Source organism: Gigantopelta aegis, chromosome 5, assembly GCF_016097555.1.
Source record: "Gigantopelta aegis isolate Gae_Host chromosome 5, Gae_host_genome, whole genome shotgun sequence".
Classification (NCBI taxonomy): domain Eukaryota; kingdom Metazoa; phylum Mollusca; class Gastropoda; order Neomphalida; family Peltospiridae; genus Gigantopelta; species Gigantopelta aegis.
This window is the reverse complement of record NC_054703.1, coordinates 2,404,423-2,423,825: the sequence shown is the minus strand read 5'-3', so window position 1 is coordinate 2,423,825 and position 19,403 is coordinate 2,404,423. Positions and strand designations below refer to the sequence as shown.

Here is a 19,403-nt window from a genome sequence, read left to right as displayed (position 1 = left end):
GTAGGAGACGGGGGTGGGGGGGGGGGGGGACAACTGTGTCCCCCCCCCCCCCCCCACTAGTGCTGGAACAAAACTTCAAATTCACGCAAACATTATGCAGATATTCGGGCAAAATGTGTTAAAGGCATATTGTCACAGACCACTGACCTATTTAATGGCCTAACAAAGTATTACCTGAACAAAAATAATTTGATTTGTCAATAAATGTATTTTATTCAACCATTTTCATAACTACCATATTCCATTTATTAATGATATTTTGTAAAAATAATTGAATTATGGCAATGATCCATAATTAAAAAATTAAAATTGCCGAGAGCGTTAACATGAATTTCACTCCATCATGGTTCAGTTACGGTGATGCGATAGATAGATTTGGTATCCAACAATTAATGTAAATTTTATTTATTATCCATTTTTAGAGAAATACGGTCCTTAAATCTGTGATAGTATGCCTTTAACCTGAGACCTTTTTACCATGCATTTTCCATCATTCTACCCTCAAAATTAGTAGCTGTTTGGTAGTAAAAGAAAAAAAAGAAATGTTTTATTTAACAACGCACTCAACACATTTTATTTACGGTTATATGGCGTCAGACATATGGTTAAGGACCAGACAGATTTTGAGAGGAAACCCGCTGTCGCCACTACATGGGCTAATCTTTCCGATTAGCAGCAAGGGATCTTTTATTTGCGCTTCACACAGGCAGGATAGCACAAACCATGGCCTTTGTTGAACCAATTATGGATCACTGGTCGGTGCAAGTGGTTTACACCTACCCATTGAGCCTTGCGGAGCACTCACTCGGGGTTTGGAGTCGGTATCTGGATTAAAAAACCCATACCTCGACTGGGATCCGAACCCAGTACCTGTAGACCGATGGCCTAACCACGACAGCACCGAGGCCGGTACTGTTTGGTAGTAATGATAATATGAATAAATGTCGTTATCCAGATTCGGGCGCTTTTTTTCTTTTTAATTCGAGCAAAAGCCAGTCTGCCTACCCCTCCCCCCCCCCCCCCCCCCCCCCACACCTACAATAATGGGAGCCCGTACACCTAAACCTTTATTTGTTTTCTCCCAACTCCCATATCTCTTTCTCGTTGCAGCCAGTGCACCACGACTGGTATCTCAAAGGCCGTGGTATGTACTGTCCTGTCTGTGGATGGTGCATATAAAAGACTCCTTGCTGCTAATCGAAAAGAGTAGCCCATGAAGTGGCGATAGCGGGTTTCCTCCCTCAATATCTGTGTGGTGCTTAAAAATGTCCGACGCCATATAACCGTAAATAAAATGTGTTGAGTGCGCCGTTAAATAAAACATTTCCTTTCCTTATCTCTTTAACAGATTGGAGACAGTGCCCCACGACTGGTATATCAAAAAGTTTTTAAAAATTGTTTAACGACACCACTTGAGCACATCGATTTATTAATTACCGGCTATTGGATATCAAACATTTGGTAATTTTGACATGATGATTTAGAGAGTAAACCTGCTACATTTTTCCATTAGTAGCAAGTAATCTTTTATATATGCACCATTCCACAGACAGGATAGCACATACCACGGCGTTTCATATACCAGTCGTGATGTACTGACTGTAGCGAGAAATAATCCAATGGGTCCACTGACGGGGATCGATCCTAGACCGACCGCTTTACCACTGGGCTATGTCCCATTCCCGACTGGTATATCAAATTCCATGACGTGTTCCCACTGTAATCGATGATAAATGTAGGTATATACAAGAGTTTGCGAAATGAAATTTTGTTATTATTGTTTGTTTTATCCAGGACAGTTCCAACCAAATGCACCACGACTGATCAAAGACCGTGGTATGTGCTTTCTTGTCTGTGGGAAAGTGCATATAAAAGATCCCTTGCTTCATTAGGAAAAATGTAACGGGTTTCCTCTGATGACTTCGAGTCAGAATTACCATACCGTATGTTTTACATCTAATACCCGATGATTAATAAATCAATGTGCTCTAGTGGTGTCGTTAAACAAAACTTTTTTTTTTAAAGGGAGTAATTTTCATCAACACATTATTAAAGGCATTTCTAAAATAACAGACTAGTTTGTTATAAATATTTAATTGGTCTCCAAGCAATGGAAATGTTACAGAATAATGAACAGGTTTTACCAAAACATGACCTTTAGCCAAGTTTAGGTATTTGATATATGTTTTGAGAAAGTCGCTAGCCCTCAGAAGCTGATAAGTTCCACTAGCCCAGACCAAACATTCACTAGCCAAGACCGACGGCTAGTGGATTTGTCGAACCTCTTCACCTACCATACACCATGTTAACACTGGTTTCCATACACTATGTAATAGGTCTGGAACCGACGCAGACCAAAGAAATAGTTTATGGGAACCAACCAATTAGCTCCATTTTCAATTTTGATGAACCATTCTAAGTTATGCGTCGAATTACCTTCAAGAAATTAGGCAACGTTTTTTTAATTGGCTTTAATCCTACGGGACATTGGCAAATTCAATAGCACCACAACCAAACCTCGTCCACTACCGACCCTGGTCGGGCTGTTGTGCTCCCTTAACATGACGGCGCGGGCGACCCCCTCCCCCACCCACCCCAAACCTTTTTCTTGTCCTGGACGGAGGAGCCGACACCTGCGCCCATGGCAGGCGTGTGCTACAACAGCTTGTCCTGAATGTGCATGTTAAAACCTATGAGATGACATCTGCGTCAATGTTTTTCCCTTTCCTGTATTCGATGAAGAAACTGGCCCATGCCACAACATACACCTAAGTCAGGCGTGCGCTACAAAAACTTGCTTTAAACGTCTACATTAAACTATTTACAATCCAATCCAATCTGCGTCAGCTGGCGTCCTGCTTCAGATTTTATGAAAACCAGACTTAACTACTAGTATACAGTCTCACCTGTGTTAAACAACCACCAAAGAGAATACAAACAAGTGGCCTTTTACGACAGGTAACTGCTTAATGCAAGTAATTTATACTATATTAGATGATTTTGGGGGAAATACAAATATGGCTTTTAGCACAGATGGTTGCTTAATACAAGTGACCGCTATAACAGGTTTGACTGCACTTCAGCGAATGAGTTTGCTGGAATTAAATTAAAGAGACATTTCTGAGTTTGCTGCAATTTTTAAGATATTATCGCCAGGAAGGCGTGCTTGAACCTTAATTGAATATAAGCGCGGTAAAAAAGTTGAAATGAAATAAATGTATGAAGGCAGACATCAAAATACACCATACAAAATACAGTCTGTGCCTGTCACTCGCCGCCAAACCTTGACTTCGGTTTGCTCTGGGTTTTAAAGGGACATTGCTGAGTTTGCTGCAATTTTTAAGATGTTATCGACTAACAGAGACTTTTTAACGATTGTAATTACATATCAAATATATTTTCCTGCATACAATATCAGTGGCTGTATATTAAACGTGTTTCTGATCGGTCTAATATTTGTACAAGGTTAAATTTCATTTTATTTCCTAAAATATTTTTTTTCGTACGATCCAGTTTAGGCTTCTTACAAATATTTAGACGACCAGAAATACATTGAATATACAGACATTGACATTCTAAACAAGAAAATATATTTAACATGTAAGTTTAATCGTAGAAGTATTTAGTTAGTCGGAAACATCTTACAATGCAGCAAACTCAGGAATGTCCCTTTAAAGGGACTGTTCTCGTTAGCTCATTTTGTTTATGATAAAATACACGCTCTGTGCCAATCTAATTAAAATTAGCTCCACTTTTACATATGGGTATACGATATGTTTCATGTGAATTACGAATGCCTTATTTAGACCAGTAGAACTAATTTTAATCAGATTGCTAAATAACACTGCGTAGTTTCCAGTGTCCAGGTAACATTGCGTCTGTAAATAATAATTTAAATATTGACCAATCACACTTCGCCTTTTATAACGTTATTTGGGAGCATACAAATTCTAAAAATATCGGGCGAGTCTATTTTAGTGTCGCAGTACAGCGAACCATACCAATACGTACGGGATGGGTTATCAGTCTTCAATTTTACATTAAAAATTATTTATTTATTTATATAAAAAAAGAATAACTAAATCAGTCTTCAGTTTTACATTACAAATTATTTATTTTATAAAATAAAACATGTTTTAAGGCATTCGTAATTCACACGAAACAAGTCGTATACCCTCAGAATAATTCTGAATGTTTTCAAATTATTTTTAAATCACTGGCATGATTCTGCAAGTAAGGTTTTGATTGGTGGACATGAGCTCCAACTGGCTGCCGTTAGATCCACATGTAATAGTGGAGCTAATTTTAATTAGATTGGCCCTGTGCAACAATAATTAAAATGTTTAACACACGAATGAAATAAATGTCTTTCAAATAACATTTAAAAATATTTTAACCTCAGAAAACAGAAGTATGATTAAACACCAACACGTAGAAATAACTTCAGGAAAGTGAGAATCAAAATTCACTATCTTGCTGATTACAAAATCTTTCTTTTTCGGGGGCGTAGCTGGGGGGGGGGGGGGGGGGGGGGGCAAGGGAGCAGTCCCTGCAGAAACAAAATCCGGAAAGCATTATAGAAAGTTAAAGCAAATTCTCTTCTTAACCGTTTAAGGAGTTTTAGACTATAACTACTCAGTTGTCACACCCCCACACCTCAACAAAAATTCCTAGGTACGGCCCTATTTTTATTGGTCTTGAATTATCTGCTGCTCTGAAAACCTATTTTAGTTCATTAACTGCGAGTCCGAGTCACCGTCTTTGTCACAAAGGCGGATCCAAGAGGAAGGATGGGAGAGGTGACCCGTCCCCTTAAAAATATATTTCAAGAGCCTTTTCCTCCCTTTTTAATATTATATATATATTTAATTGGGATACCCTTTTGATGAGCTGGTTCATGTCGTCTTTTCCCTCTAGTCCTCTCCCTTGCCCCCGAACATTTTCTTGGATCCGCCCCCCGTGTCTACGGCATGCAGGTTTCAATCTTCATATTTCCATGTCAGATTCTGCTTTAAAAGTTAATGACATGCTTTGTATACTACAATATAACCGATAGCAATGTCTATGTCTCAAACACGTTGTCCAACTGTACATTCTCTCCTTGGACCGTGCTCGGTGGCGTCGTGGTTAGGCCATCGGTCTACAGGCTAGTAGGTACTGGGATCCCAGTCGAGGCATGGGATTTTTAATCTAGATACCCGACTCCAAACCCTGAGCGAGTGCTCCGCAAGGCTCAATGGGTAGGTGTAAACCACTTGCACCGACCACTGATCCATAACTGGTTCAACAAAGGCCATGGTTTGTGCTATCCTGCCTGTGGGAAGCGCAAATAAAAGATCCCTTGCTGCTAATCGGAAAGAGTAGCCCATGTAGTGGCAACAGCGGGTTTTCTCTCAAAATCTGTGTGGTCCTTAACCATATGTCTGACGCAATATAACCGTAAATAAAATGTGTTAAGCGCGTCGTTAAATAAAACATTTCTTTCTTTCTTTCTCTTCTTGAAAGATAGTAAAGAATTGGGATCACCAGCAGAAGAATCACTTTTATCCTTCAAATATTAGCTCACAGCCCCAATTTGACTCACGCAAATGGCTTTGTATTTGTCATGAAAGTCTCGGTCTATTCAAATGTTTGACAATGTTTGAGAAAGTCACTAGCCCCGACAGAAGCTTTGGCTAGTGTTCTACGTAATACAGTATTACAGTTGATGATGTCCAGTAGCCCAGACCTACAATACACAAGCCGGGACCGATGGCTAGTGCATTTGTCGAACCCCGACTATTCCTATGTAGGTTGTAACTTAAGACGACAAGTCATATGCTTCGTCATCACAGGACAATGGTTTCCATGGGATACGTATTGGACCCCAGTTGAATGACCATTGGCGTTGTTTTCATCATGCTATACTTATTCTGTATAATTTGTATAACATTGTAACTCTCAATTTATTCCCATGCAGTTTCTACCTTAAAGGTAGGGTCAACTCAAACAAGAGCCTTATGTGTTGGAAAGATGCATACCCGGACCACCAACTCATACCCGGACCACCAACTCATACTGACACTTTAGCAAATGAAAAACGCGTAATTTTAGAGTTAATAAAAAAAACATGATTATTCCTGCTAACTGGGGGCAGCCATTTTGTTTCGTTTTTGTGACGTCCGGTGGGATAGTTTGGGGCGAAGTGACGTCAGCTCCTGACCATCTCCTGCATGTACAGTGTAAACAAAGGCAGTAATTTTCGACACGGCGCTTCTCTTTGATCAACCTGACTTGTAAAACAGCATAAATGACGTAATAATATAATAAACTATTTAACTAAATATATGTTGCATTAACGGAACAAAATGGGGTTATGGTATTTTTCTCTGTTAAATAATCCAAAGGAAAAATGTACACTATCAAGCCTATTGATATGCCACGTTGGAGCAAAAACGACAACCCACGATACCAAAGTGATAATTTTCTTTTCTTTGGGACTACGTAATTGGTCAGTTCTATGGTTTTAGATGGAACAGTCTACTTAATCAATAGTTTTACAGAACTATTTACAGTAATAAACCATGTCCATTACCATTTTAGGGGCGACAGGTAATATTCCACAATACCGGGATGTATTTTTGTGTCTAGACAGCGTCAATTAATTGGCTCGTCTGGTTACCAATCAAATACACACCTGCCAATCACGAATCACGGGTAGAAGCAACTAACAGCATAGACCAATTAACTAAGAAAACACTTCGTGTATCATTTCAGTACGTAGGTTACTGCACGGACAAAACATTGTTAATTATTTCGACTTGTTGTGTAGCCACTTTGACAATGGTATTTCATTTTGTATTGAAAAATAATATATATAGTGCTGGATAATAATACTTTTTGCCAGCTTACTGGGATGTGTATTATTACAGAACATTGCAATGAATGACTATTTATCATCCCGCAAAAAACAGGTAGATTGTGTTTCTCTAGTTCTAAGGCTCATTCCTGACGTTACGCGTTAAGTATTACGTAACCACCAGCTCGCCAGAGGGCGTACTCACGTATGCGGCCATTGGAACTGATTGAACGCTGGAACGCTTCTCGTTTCGACAGTCTGCACCACCAGGTTGGATTCTTTTTCAGCGAGATTCCTCGCCTCCACGTTTTTTTCCGTCTGACTATGTTGACTTGTTTTTTCGTGACTCGTATGACGGCCATTCTGCAGAACGCCACGGTTGTTCGCGATGCCCGAGCCTGTCCTAGCAGCACTGGAAGATTGACCGCCCCACTCTAAGAAGAAATAGGAAGCGGGGTCGGCCCCTACTACTCTTTTTCTAGACTTTACATTGTTTTATAGTGATACCATCTCGTATCCTCCGGAGTCGGGCCCGTCCGCACCACTATACCAACCCATGACGACTGGACTATACCCTAGTCTGATACTCTACTCGTTCAGACGAATCCGGCTTCTCAAGATCTGTATTTCAGCACAGCACTACACCTTCAACGTCTATCGACTGTCAATCTAGGGGTTTTCTTGACGGGATGCAACCCATCTCGTCCCTTTAAGCTGTGCACCCAAACGGCCTTAACGAGGCCACTCGCGTGGACATATCGATCGGACTTTAAACGTTTAGATCTGCGTTCAAAATTTTATGTCGAAATTACATCTTTTTTGTAATATTATTAAATAGTCCGATCCTCTCTTCTTTCTCTTATTTAATTTTGGACTGTCCTTCTAAAATGCTCCAAATTATATAAATATTCGGCCGAGCAGTCAATTCTTTTTTATTTTTGGCTTGTAACCTTTTTCTTTTTTTTCTTTAATCTATTAACTTTTTTACTAATTGCTATTTTCAAAATTCTGCCCATTTTCACACCCCCCCCCCCTCCCCCCCGCTCCATCCCGAGTCAGGTCACCGATCTTATCGGAGGTCGGACTCGGGATGGGCGTGTTCGAAACCCTAGTGGTATATGGGCACGTTAAACTAGTTATCATCATCATCATCATCATACTCACTGAGATGGTACAAAATGGCTGCGCCCGTTATATATATAATAGCCATCACATTTAACCGTTTTATTAATTAACTATACTATACCAAACAGTTCATATTATCATGGTATAGATCTACTTAATATGTATAATTTTTATGACAAGTAGCTCTCAATCTATTCCCATTCAGATTCTACTTCAAAAGTTAACTAACATTCTACATCGTCACAGGATGACTGGACAACGGGTTGCTTGGCATAATCATTGAAACACCTGACTATTGGTCTCCATGTCATCATGGTATTTCTTATTCTAGTTGCTGGTTGGGTTTTTTCTGTGTTTTTTTTTTTTTTTTTCATGGCATGTAGTTCTCAAGCTATTCCCAAACAGGTTCTACTCTACCTTAAATCTTAACTGACATCCTCTACCATCACAAGATGGCTGGACAAACGGTTTCCATTGCACAAGGATTCAAACAGCAGTTGACCATCGGTGTTCATGCCATGTAACTATCAAGTCTATTCCCATTCAGGGTCTACCTTAAAGTTAATGGACACACTCCAATGCATCATCACAAGATGACTGGACAGCGGTTTCCATGACACAATTGCTGAAACAACAGCTGATTTTGGGATTTCGTACTTTGTATCATTTTTCCTGACATGTAGTTATCTCAGTCTAATCCCATGCAGGTTCCACCTTGAACGTTAATGGACATTCTTCATCATCACAAGTCGGTTGGGCCTCGGCTTCCATGACATAATCATTGGACACCTGACTATCGGCGTCCATGTCATTGTGGTATTCATCGCTGGACTCGCTATCACTCTCACTGCTGTCGCTCAACATGAGGAAATCCTCGTCCTCCAGAAGCTCATTTGTCGAGGCACTGAAAGGCGTGGGCAGAAATCCAGAATTGTGTTTGGTCTCCTCCGGAACTATCGCGCGATTTCTGGGCTTGCCACACTGTCGCCTGGGCTTGGAGAGAAACAGATCGACTGCCTTGTTCACCAGATCATTGGCATATTCTGGTTCCAGGGCCTCCATGGCCGGTAGGTTGACACGCAGCATCAGTAGATCATCCAAAGCGCCTTTCTTGGGCGTCGCCCTACCGTCTGTTAATATGCGGCTGCAGACGTTGAATCCCAACTCAACTGTCGATGACGACCACGCCAGGGAAAGGCACAACTCAATCAGCAGCAGAATATGAGGAAATTTTCCACCAAAATGCACGAATATGGCTTTCCACACCTGGAGTTTGTTGATGTGATTACGATACTTCTGACGAATCAGAGCTTTCAGTTGTAAGAACTCGGACATTGCTTTGCTCATGTTGTAGCCATGAAATTCTAGACAGACGTGGAAATGTTCACTCAGCTTCTTTATTTTGTCCATCCCAAACAGGTTGTCATCAAAATCCCATGTTGAATGGTCTGCAAGCTGGACAGAATTGTAGATATCCTCTTCCGATTGAAATGGAACTAAACGGGGGTCAATAGCGTTAATAACTGCAGGAATCAATTTATCTTTGATTCGTTTCACGGAGTCTTGACCTTGCTTCACATTCTTCAGACGGACCTCTTGTTTTGTAACCTGTGTCAGTTGTGCAACTCTCTTCTTTATCTTTTCTGTGAGCTGGTGTTTTTCTCTGAACGCTTGGGTTACTGGTAGGTTGGTTGCCTTTGCATATATCATGACAGAATCATCTTCACCAATCTTTGCCTCAAATGGCAAGTCGACCTCTGATTCTGCAAGCTCATTCAGATGTCGAATGGCCTCTGCCATTGCATCCATGACGTCAGTTAGTAAAACCGAACTGTTCTGCATCACATATGCCAAGCGTGTTGTGATTCGTAGAACTTGTCGGTAGAAGTTCACAGAAGTTAGGAACGTGTAGGTCATGAGTTTGTTGAGGTGATCTTTCAATTCCGCTTCAGCGTCAGCCCTGCAAGCCCCTTTCATCTCGATCATTTTTTCGCAATACTTGCAGAATGGAAGATAGTTTATCAGCATTGCTTTACATGCTCGATACTTAAGATTTGGGAAATGCGTTCCATGGGCCTTCACGAACGTTACACAAATTACTCCCAGAGCAAACGCTGTTCCAACGAATATTCGTGTGGCTTCGCCACTGTTTCTAAAATGGTGGTATATGTTCATCATCATGTCATCAATATCTCGGAACGCAGCATCTGACATGAACACATCCTTTATGGCCAATTCGAGATGGTGGTTCAGACAGTGATTAATCAACAGCCATTCCCGATCGTGATCCTGTTTCAATTGTTTGCATGCAGTGTTGTACACATTCTGACGATCTGTACAGACACTAACCATCAGCATTGCGTACCTTTCTGGTGGCATGTTAAACACATCTAAGAATGTTTTGTCGTAAACACTCTTCACACACTGGGCATCATCATCTCCTTCGATCTCCGACAAATCCTGGCATTTCAGAAGGAGCACCGTTGGGCATCCATTAACGACAATTTTCCCATAAGTAAGTTCCTTTTCTGACCCAGTAGTTCTTGATTGTGGGCCATCTATGAAACCAGAGAAGAAGTTCGCTCTGTTCATCATCATTTCAATATCACCGCGTAAAACAGTCGCGAGGAAGGACACAAATTGTCGACAGCACTTTTCACAATCTCTGCCAGTGACGAAATGCATCCCATTTTTGCTCTGTAGGTCGATCAGTCGTGGAAATTCCGCAAGCGACATTTCCTGTCTGGCGACGAAGAGCGCCGTGTTGAAAAGATGTTTGTATTCAGTACGAGTATCCGTGTAGATAACGGTATCAATGCTCGTCTGAGTGGCATATTCCCCAGCTGAAATATGAATTAGGAAAATCGTATAATATACTGAACATTAAAAAACAATGCATCCACCATTACCACAATAAGCAAAACAATATAAAAAATGTTTTAAGGGCCACAGGGCATAGAAGCGGGAGACAAGTTAAAGTTTGTTTTGTTTAATGACTCCACTAGAGCACATCGATACATCATATTAGAGGAACTGCAGTTGGTTGCAATGGAAAAAGGGGAGACCATTAACAGTGAAAATGTAACAGGGGAGACAGTTCACAAAGGATTACCTAATTCGGTAGACGATCTCAACAAAAAAGAAATGTTTTATTTAACGACGCACTCAACACATTTTATTTACGGTTATATGGCGTCAGACATATGGTTAAGGACCACACAGATTTTGAGAGGAAACCCGCTGTCGCCACTACATGGGCTACTCTTTCCGATTGGCAGCAAGGGATCTTTTATTTGCGCTTCCCACAGGCAGGATAGCACAAGCCATGGCCTTTGTTGAACCAGTTATGGATCACTGGTCGGTGCAAGTGGTTTACATCTACCCATTGAGCCTTGCGGAGCACTCACTCAGGGTTTGGAGTCGGTATCTGGATTAAAAATCCCATGCCTCGACTGGGATCCGAACCCAGTACCTACCAGCCTGTAGATCGATGGCCTAACCACGACGCCACCGAGGCCGGTCACGACACCAATAGAGCATATTGATTTATTAATCATCGGCTATTGGATGTCAAACATTTGGTAATTTTTTACACATAGTCCCAGAGAGGAAACCCGCTACATTTTTTCGTTAGTAGCAAGGTACCTTGTATATGCACCATCCCACGGACAGGATAGCACATACCACGGCCTGCATTGGATGAAACGAAAAACAGCCCAATGGGCCCATTGACGGGGATCGATCCCAGACTGACCGCGCATCAAGCGAGCGTTTTACCACTGGGCTACGTCCCATCCTTTGAAATATGAATTAAAAAAATCGTATAATAAACTGAACATCAGTAAAAACAAAACTAAACATTATGGTTAATTTGTAATCAAAATAGGTTTACTTGATTTTATACGTTCAATTCATGTGAAATGCAGGTCCTTATGTAGAAGAGGGAAGGGGGGGGGGGGGTCGACCCCCTGCTCCAATCGAATTTTTAAAATGTAATTTCCTGGGGAGCATGCCCCGACCCACCTAAAAACCTCTGCACACGCGCCTGAAATGATAAAGGTATATCAATCTGTAATTTCTGAATCTCAATATGTTAATCAAAAGTTAGGGTGTTTTTTTTTTAACGACACCACTAGAGCACATTGACTTATTAATCATCGGCTATTGGATGTCAAACATTTGTTAAGTGTGACATATAGTCTTAGAGGGCAAACCACGGCCTTTAATATACCAGTCGTGGTGCACTGGCTGGGACGAATGTCCGATCGGATTGGGAAAATTAGCGCGAGCAAATCATATTTGGGATATTTTGCAGGCCACTGAATGATGCAGTAGGCCTACACCACTGTTAAATTAATTTATTAGAACAGACATAATTAAATATTTAGACATATAGTCTTAGAAAGGAAACCCGCTACATTTCCTCTATGACCGTCAAAATGACCATGTGTTTGACATCCAATAGACGATGATGAATAAATCAATGTGCTCTAGTGGTGTCGTCAAACAAAAACTTTTTTTTTTCGATCGGACATTGCGAAAAATCCTGGGGAAAATCCGTGGGTAATATCTTAAACGGCGCTCCATATTGAAATAGTTAGGGAAGTAATTAATCACTCTGCTCACCCACCCACCCACCCCCACCCCCCCCCCATCCCCAATGTGAAGTCTAAAGTTAAAGGGACATACCCTAGTTTTTGAACACTAAGGCATATTTATGACTATTATAGCCGTTTTTTGATAACTGAAATCATACTTTACTTAGATTTTATGATTTAGATTATCAATTTCCGTACATTCGAAGTGTTTAATATCACAAAATGCATTTCTCATAATTTTAAAAACGCACATGCGTCTGAGAAGTAACAGTTATGGAGTCGAGTTTTAGTCTATTTTTAGAGGGCATTTCACCATTTCAAAGTCACTGACTTATGTTTCACTAAATTGTAACTTATCCAAATGTGTTACAGGTTTGTAGATTAACTAAACTTAGTGTTAATTGTCACGGTTTGAAACTAGGGGCTGTCCCTTTAAATAAATAAACGATCATTATTAGCATATTGTACAGCCAATTTGAGTTAAATCTATTCAAACACTGGTCTTTCCCACAACATGGGCTGAATTCAATAAAAAAAAAGAAAAAAAAAATGTTTTATAATTATTTAACGACGCACTCAACACATTTTATTTACGTTATATGGCGTCGGACATATGGTTAAGGACCACACAGGTGTTGAGAGAGGAAACCTGATGTTGCCACTTCATGGGCTACTCTTTTTCGATTAGCAACAAGGGATATTTTAATGCACCATCCCACAGACAGGGTGGTACATACCACGGCCTTTGATATACCAGCCGTGGTGCACTGGCTGGAACGAGAAATAGTTCAATGGGCCCACCGACGGAGATCGATCGCAGACCGACCGTGCATCGAGCGGGCGCTTTACCACTGGGCTACGTCCCGCCCCTCAAAACGATTTTACGTAGATCAAACTTTTGAAAACACATGGTTGAGATCAGCCAGACCGAGCAGAAAATCAGTCAATCAATCAATCAACAATCTGACTCGTGCTTACGTCCACTGAAAAGTTCAAGCACGACTGTCTTGGGCACATTCTCCGAGATTCCCCGGTGGATGTGTCTACGACAGGCAGCGAGCAGAAAAAAGACCGCTAGACTGATTTATGCGCTTCATGGTAAATCAATTGGCAAATTAAATAGCTACGTCGGGAACCAATAAAATAGTTCGCGACCGTTAGCTGGCTGAACATGAGGCAGCATAGCCTAAAGCAATGCACATTATGATTAGTAACGGTTACCCCATTGCCGTTATTAATTCTATAGGTCTACACGGTTTTATTTACAACAGGTAATGATTTTACTGTTTAAAATGTTTGTTTTAGTTTTTGGGGGTTTTTGGGGTGTTTTTTTTTTTTAAAAAACCAAACCCCCACCAATGTTTAAAAAGCGCTTATTAAAAACATGCAGTCTATATCCCAAACCAGCGTCCCACTTTTTTTGTATTTATTTTAAATAATTCCAGTTTGGACTAACATAAAAAGAAAAGGAAACCTGTTCTGCAAATAACAAAAACACTGGCGTAGGAAGCGGGGTGGCGGGAGTATGTGCCCCCCCCCCCCCCCCCCCCCCCTTTTTAGCAGCCGCGATGGTTTTTATATATTTACCCACCCTACTTTATATATACATTGTATATATAAACCATGATCATCGCTGCTGCTATTGGATCAAGAAAGGAACATGCCCCTTCCCATCCCCGGCCCCCACCCCCCGCTTCCTACGCCAGTGGTAGTACATGAAATTATTTGGCTATAATTTTTAATATGCATTTATAATTCAAGGTATATGTTTGTTTTTTAAAAACAAAATAGGCCTGATACATAGTTTTGATCATTATGAAACTTTGAAACTGCCTCTTTAAATAGTTATACCCGAGATTGCAACTTTAATAGCATACCTGAAGAAAACGTTGATGGACTGGGGGAGATAATATTTTCCATACCATACTTCTTTTTTGCCCAGTCATGCAGTCCACCAGTCTTGATGTGTCTGCACAAATTTCCTTTGTGTATGCATTCCACTCCACTGGCCAGTTTCACAATCCCATCGACAACAACGCCTTTCATATTACGTCGGTGGGCCTCATTGATGATATCTGTCAAGTGAGTAGCACATATTTTACACAGGAGTTTTGTAATGTTGCCTTGATCATCCATCTTCAAAATTATGAATTCGTCTTTGAAATCCCATTTATTAAATGTACGCCTGTTAACACTCTCCCTTTTTTTCTGAAGCTTTGTTTTAACCTCCATGGCTGACCGATCCAAAACAACAAAATGTCGCAAAGCACGCACATGGAGTGGTTAACAGGCTTCGAAATAGTGCAGCTAGAAGTGAGGTGACCACAAAATCGATCCTCCCAGTCTGGCTCCTGCAGATCGATTTTTTTCGATCACCTGCAAGAGAGTGCGGGTTAACTGGCTTCGGTACCAACTCGTCCCAAGACCGAGTTGTCCCCTACCATTTAACCCCGAACATTGGTCAAATATCTTCAATCTGTGTAGGCAGCTCGCTCCCCAAAAGTTACCTTGAACTCGTCCCTGTGTCAATACGCCCCAGTGATTCGTCTAACGCCGTTCGTTTCAGCAACAGTTTATCGTCTAAAATATAATTTAAATGTGCGACTATTATTTATAATGCAATAACGCGTACAAATCCGGCCCTTTAGAACCGGGGAGGGGTGTGGTGGGAAATCACACACACACACACACACACACACACACACACACACACACACACACACACACACACACACACTTGACGAAAATGTAGCCTACGGGTGTTTTTTTTTTTTTGTTTTTTTTTTAATCCTATGCTCAATATATATATTAAAAAAATAAAAAGTCTGGCTTGTGCACCCTACTATCTAGAAATTGTACCCCTCCCAGCTTTCAAATATCAATTCGCCTGTAAATTTACAAAGTTCTAAGCCAGACGCATTCTCATTACACGTCCGTATACAGGCCCCCAGGAACTACTTTCGGAGTGTGTGTGTGTGTGGGGGGGGGGGGGGGGTGGCACTGACGGATCGGGTTCAAACTCTATATCAGATTTTGGTTACAATGGCAAACATTAATGCGATAAAAAAAAAAAAAAAAAAAAAAAAGGCTCACAAGTGGGCCCCCTACCCCCCACGGTTCCTACGGGCCTGTCGTAGGAACACTATCTGAAAGTGAGGAGCACAAGCCATATTTTTATCTTTAAATTCTTTATATAGAAAGAAAAGAAAAACAAAAAAAACACCCAGAAGAAAGCCAAAATGTACATTCGTCCTCAAGTGCTTTCCATAACTATATACATTCATCCATGTGGATCGGCCTCGGTGGCGTCGTGGTTAGGCCATCGGTCTACAGGCTGGTAGGTACTGGGTTCGGATCCCAGTCGAGGCATGGGATTTTTAATCCAGATACCGACTCCAAACCCTGAGTGAATGTTCCGCAAGGCTCAATGGGTAGGTGTAAACCACTTGCACCGACCAGTGATCCATAACTGGTTCAACAAAGGCCATGGTTTGTGCTATCCTGCCTGTGGGAATCGCAAATAAAAGACCCCTTGCTGCTAATCGGAAAGAGTAGCCCATGCAGTGGCGACAGCGGGTTTCCTCTCAAAATCTGTGTGGTCCTTAACCATATGTCTGACGCCATATAACCGTAAATAAAATGTGTTGAGTGCGTCGTTAAATAAAACATTTCTTTCTTTCTTTCATGCATGTGGGTCCAGATAAAATTCCATTAATCCCAGATATTAAAGTATCCTAGCGGTATATACATATGTACCTACTTTTTTTTCACCTACATGTTAATAAATAATCGAAGTAAAAAAAAATATTGAAAACAAAACCGCTTAGCTATCGTAAGCGTACGAGACAGGGGTCGGGGGTGGGGAGGTTGCTGGAGCAAAAAATCAAATTCGTGCAAAAATTATAGAAATATTCGGGAAAAGTGTTAAGCTGATACATTTTTATAACCACGTATTTCCATCATTCTACCCTCAAAATTAGTTGTAATCCGTATAAAAATGCGTGGTGATTCGGGCATTTTGTTTTTTTAATTCTGGCAAAAACAACTCACCCTTACGAAAAATGGAGCCCGTACGCCTATGCTAGATAGGGTCGGGTACCCGGGAACACAACTGTTTTGTTTTTTGTTTTGTTTGATTTTGTTTAATTTTTTTTTACAAATTATTTATATTATTTTTAGGCCTAAGACTAAATAAACCAGTCATTGCTATATTTTGTTTTTAATAGATGTTTTTAATCTAGTAATTTAAATTACCAAACCAAACCTAAATTCGTCTATACAAACATAATTATCCAGGCCCGTAAGAACGATATTTGGAGGGGATTGGTGTCGGTGGGGACAATCTCTGGTGCGGTAGTCAGAGTATCTAGTTAGAGGGTGGCACAAGCCAGATTTGATTTTTGTCTTTATATATAGTTAAATTTTGTTTTTGTTTAACGACACCACTAGAGCACATTGATTTCTTAATCATTGGCTATTGGATGTCAAACTTTTGGTAATTTTGACATATAGTCTGAGAGAGGAAACCCGCTTATTTTTTCCATTAGTAGCAAAGGATCTTTTATATGAACATCCCATAGACAGAATAGCATAGACCACGGCTTTTGATATACCAGTCGTGGTGCACTGGCTTGGAACGAGAAATAACCCAATGGGCCCACCAACGGGGATTGATCCCAGACCGACCGCGCATCAAGCGAGTGTTTTACCACTGGGCTACGTCCCGCCCCCTTTATATATAGATTATGACAACAACAAAATAAAAATAATAATTAAAAAAAAACAAAACAAAAAACAAACAACAACAACAAAAACAAACAAAAAACAACCCAAAACACATATATTTTTGTCCTCGATTGGGGTGGGGTGAGGACCCCCCCCCCCCCCCCGGTTCCTATGGGTCTGTAATGCAATAATACTGGTAAAAATACATCACAGTGACACTGGGAATGTGTAGTGTGGGGGGGGGGGGAGAGCGTTAAGTAATTTTATAAAGAATGGACTTTGTGTTACAACACATTAAATGTATGAAAAATACCACATTTTGTGTTGCACAACTGTTGATTTGATAAACATGATAAGCTACACGTTATATACAGCGTTGAAGATATATTCACCCACCCATCCCCACACCTACCAACCCCAATACCTGGCACTCCCACCACCTCAAAATTATTTGCATCGGTAAACTGTGAAAACACTGGCGTAGGAAACGGGGGGGTAAGGGGGGTGTGCCCCCCTCTTTTGAGATATTTTGCTTTATATTTGCTTTGTTTATTTATAATTGTGTAAAAGTGTGTAAAATATAAAAGTGTGCCTCCCCCTTTTTGGCACCTTATACGCCACTAGAAAACATTTCATGGAAAATAAAAGTTAAGTTTTTTTTGTTTTTGTTTTTAATGTAAGTACCAGTGCCATAATAATAAATTAATAGCAGAGTTTTCATAAAATGAATACAATGTTTATTCTACCTACAGGTCAAAAATGTCAGAAGTAGCTAGACTTGTGTTGCTCCTAGCGCATGCGCATTGATGTAACTTTGTCGACAACATGATTAAGCGAAGAAATCTCAGGAAATCACTGTTTCTTTCGAAGCTATAATAATTTCGATCTTAAAATTGGGACCAATTTATAAATTTGCTCGTCGCTGACATTATTCATGTATAATTACGTTATATATGTTGTACTAGATAAGTATCGTTCAATTTTATTGGAGTATCGATAGAATCATTTTCCAAGATGGCTGTTGCAGCTGGTGCATTAGATTCAATTCCTGTAGACCCTCGGAATTATGCAGACTTAACAAGCGATGGGGATGATAGTACAGATATTGGTAAGTTTAAATATGGCACAGGCTTATGTTTAATCAATGCTGCACGCTGGATTTGTAAGTAGTTAATTTTTAGGGACTTCAAACCGGTTCTCAAAGTTGGGCAGTTCCTAAACAAAAGTTATCTTCATCCGAAAGTCGTCCCATGTTACTTCCGTGTTAAAAGATTTATAAGCATGGATGTGGTCACACATTTATTGACAACATGAGCTTTTATTTAATAATGTGGTTGAATGACTTGGGAGTCATTTTAATGTAGTATAGACGAAAAATAACCCCTACGAAAGTCTGATTGGATGCCTTTTGGTGTTTAAACACACACACACACACACACACACACCCCAAATTAAATAATAACATGGACTGATTAATTCATATTCATTTAGAAAATGATGCTAGATCAACTGTCTACACATTACGGAAAGGTAGACATCAATCCAAGCCACTGACCCTGGCTAGCCGGAGTACTCTGCCCTTGCACAGGGGGGCGGTTACGCAGCCCAGTGGTAAAGCGCACTCTTGAGTCTAGGATCGATCCTCATTGGTGGGCCCATTGAGCTATTTTTCGTTCCAGCCAGTGCACCATGACTGGTATATCAATAGAGTTCGACAAATCCACTAGCCCGACGCCCAGGACTAGTACTTTTTAATGCAGGGCTAGTGACAAATGCAAAACCATTTGCCCGATAGGCTAGTGGGTTTAAAAAACAACAACAAAAACCCCCACAGCTGGCTAAGGATACTGTAAAATACTTTATTTTCGCCATTTAATGAAAATGAGTCGGTTCGCAAGCATTCATTTTAGCGAATTCTGATGTTAATCATTTTGATGTTTGTTTACAAAATACTGTAAGCTTACGCAAGGTACTTATACTACCCCTTGTGCTTTTTTGTAATCCTCAAACTTGTTATAAAAATCGAACCCGAAAACAAAATGGAATTTGCAGGCGCAATGCTAGCGCAAGTTTGATTTAAACGTTATTTATTACTGTCAAAATACTCATTCAGTACT

The 19,403-nt window shown here is 40.5% G+C and overlaps 2 protein-coding genes across 7 annotated transcripts in view; one reads left to right on the top strand and one right to left on the bottom strand.

The window, feature by feature from the left end:
* Window positions 1-8,047: 8,047 nt before the first annotated feature.
* Window positions 8,048-15,053, bottom strand: LOC121373808. Its single transcript, XM_041500585.1, has 2 exons — window positions 14,439-15,053; window positions 8,048-10,806 (listed from the first exon to the last, which is right to left on the bottom strand). The coding sequence occupies exons 1-2, from the start codon at window positions 14,791-14,793 to the stop codon at window positions 8,657-8,659; spliced, it is 2,505 nt and encodes an 834-aa protein (XP_041356519.1). The 5' UTR covers window positions 14,794-15,053; the 3' UTR covers window positions 8,048-8,656.
* Window positions 15,054-18,104: 3,051 nt separating this feature from the next.
* Window positions 18,105-19,403, top strand: part of LOC121373202 (phosphatidylinositol 4-phosphate 5-kinase type-1 beta-like) — an 84,917-nt gene continuing 83,618 nt past the window's right edge. For all 6 annotated transcript variants that reach the window (XM_041499678.1, XM_041499680.1, XM_041499679.1 and 3 more), the window contains exon 1: window positions 18,105-18,394. In XM_041499678.1, coding sequence (XP_041355612.1) covers window positions 18,301-18,394 — 94 coding nt within the window. In that variant the 5' untranslated portion in view covers window positions 18,105-18,300. The remainder of the gene's footprint in view (window positions 18,395-19,403) is intronic.

Bases quoted from the DNA above. Each gene is read 5' to 3' on its own strand.
- LOC121373808 (XM_041500585.1), bottom strand. From the start codon at position 14,793: ATGGAGGTTAAAACAAAGCTTCAGAAAAAAAGGGAGAGTGTTAACAGG. The intron at 10,807-14,438 runs GTATGCTATTAA...TTCATATTTCAG, and splicing joins TCCATCAACGTTTTCTTCAG to CTGGGGAATATGCCACTCAG.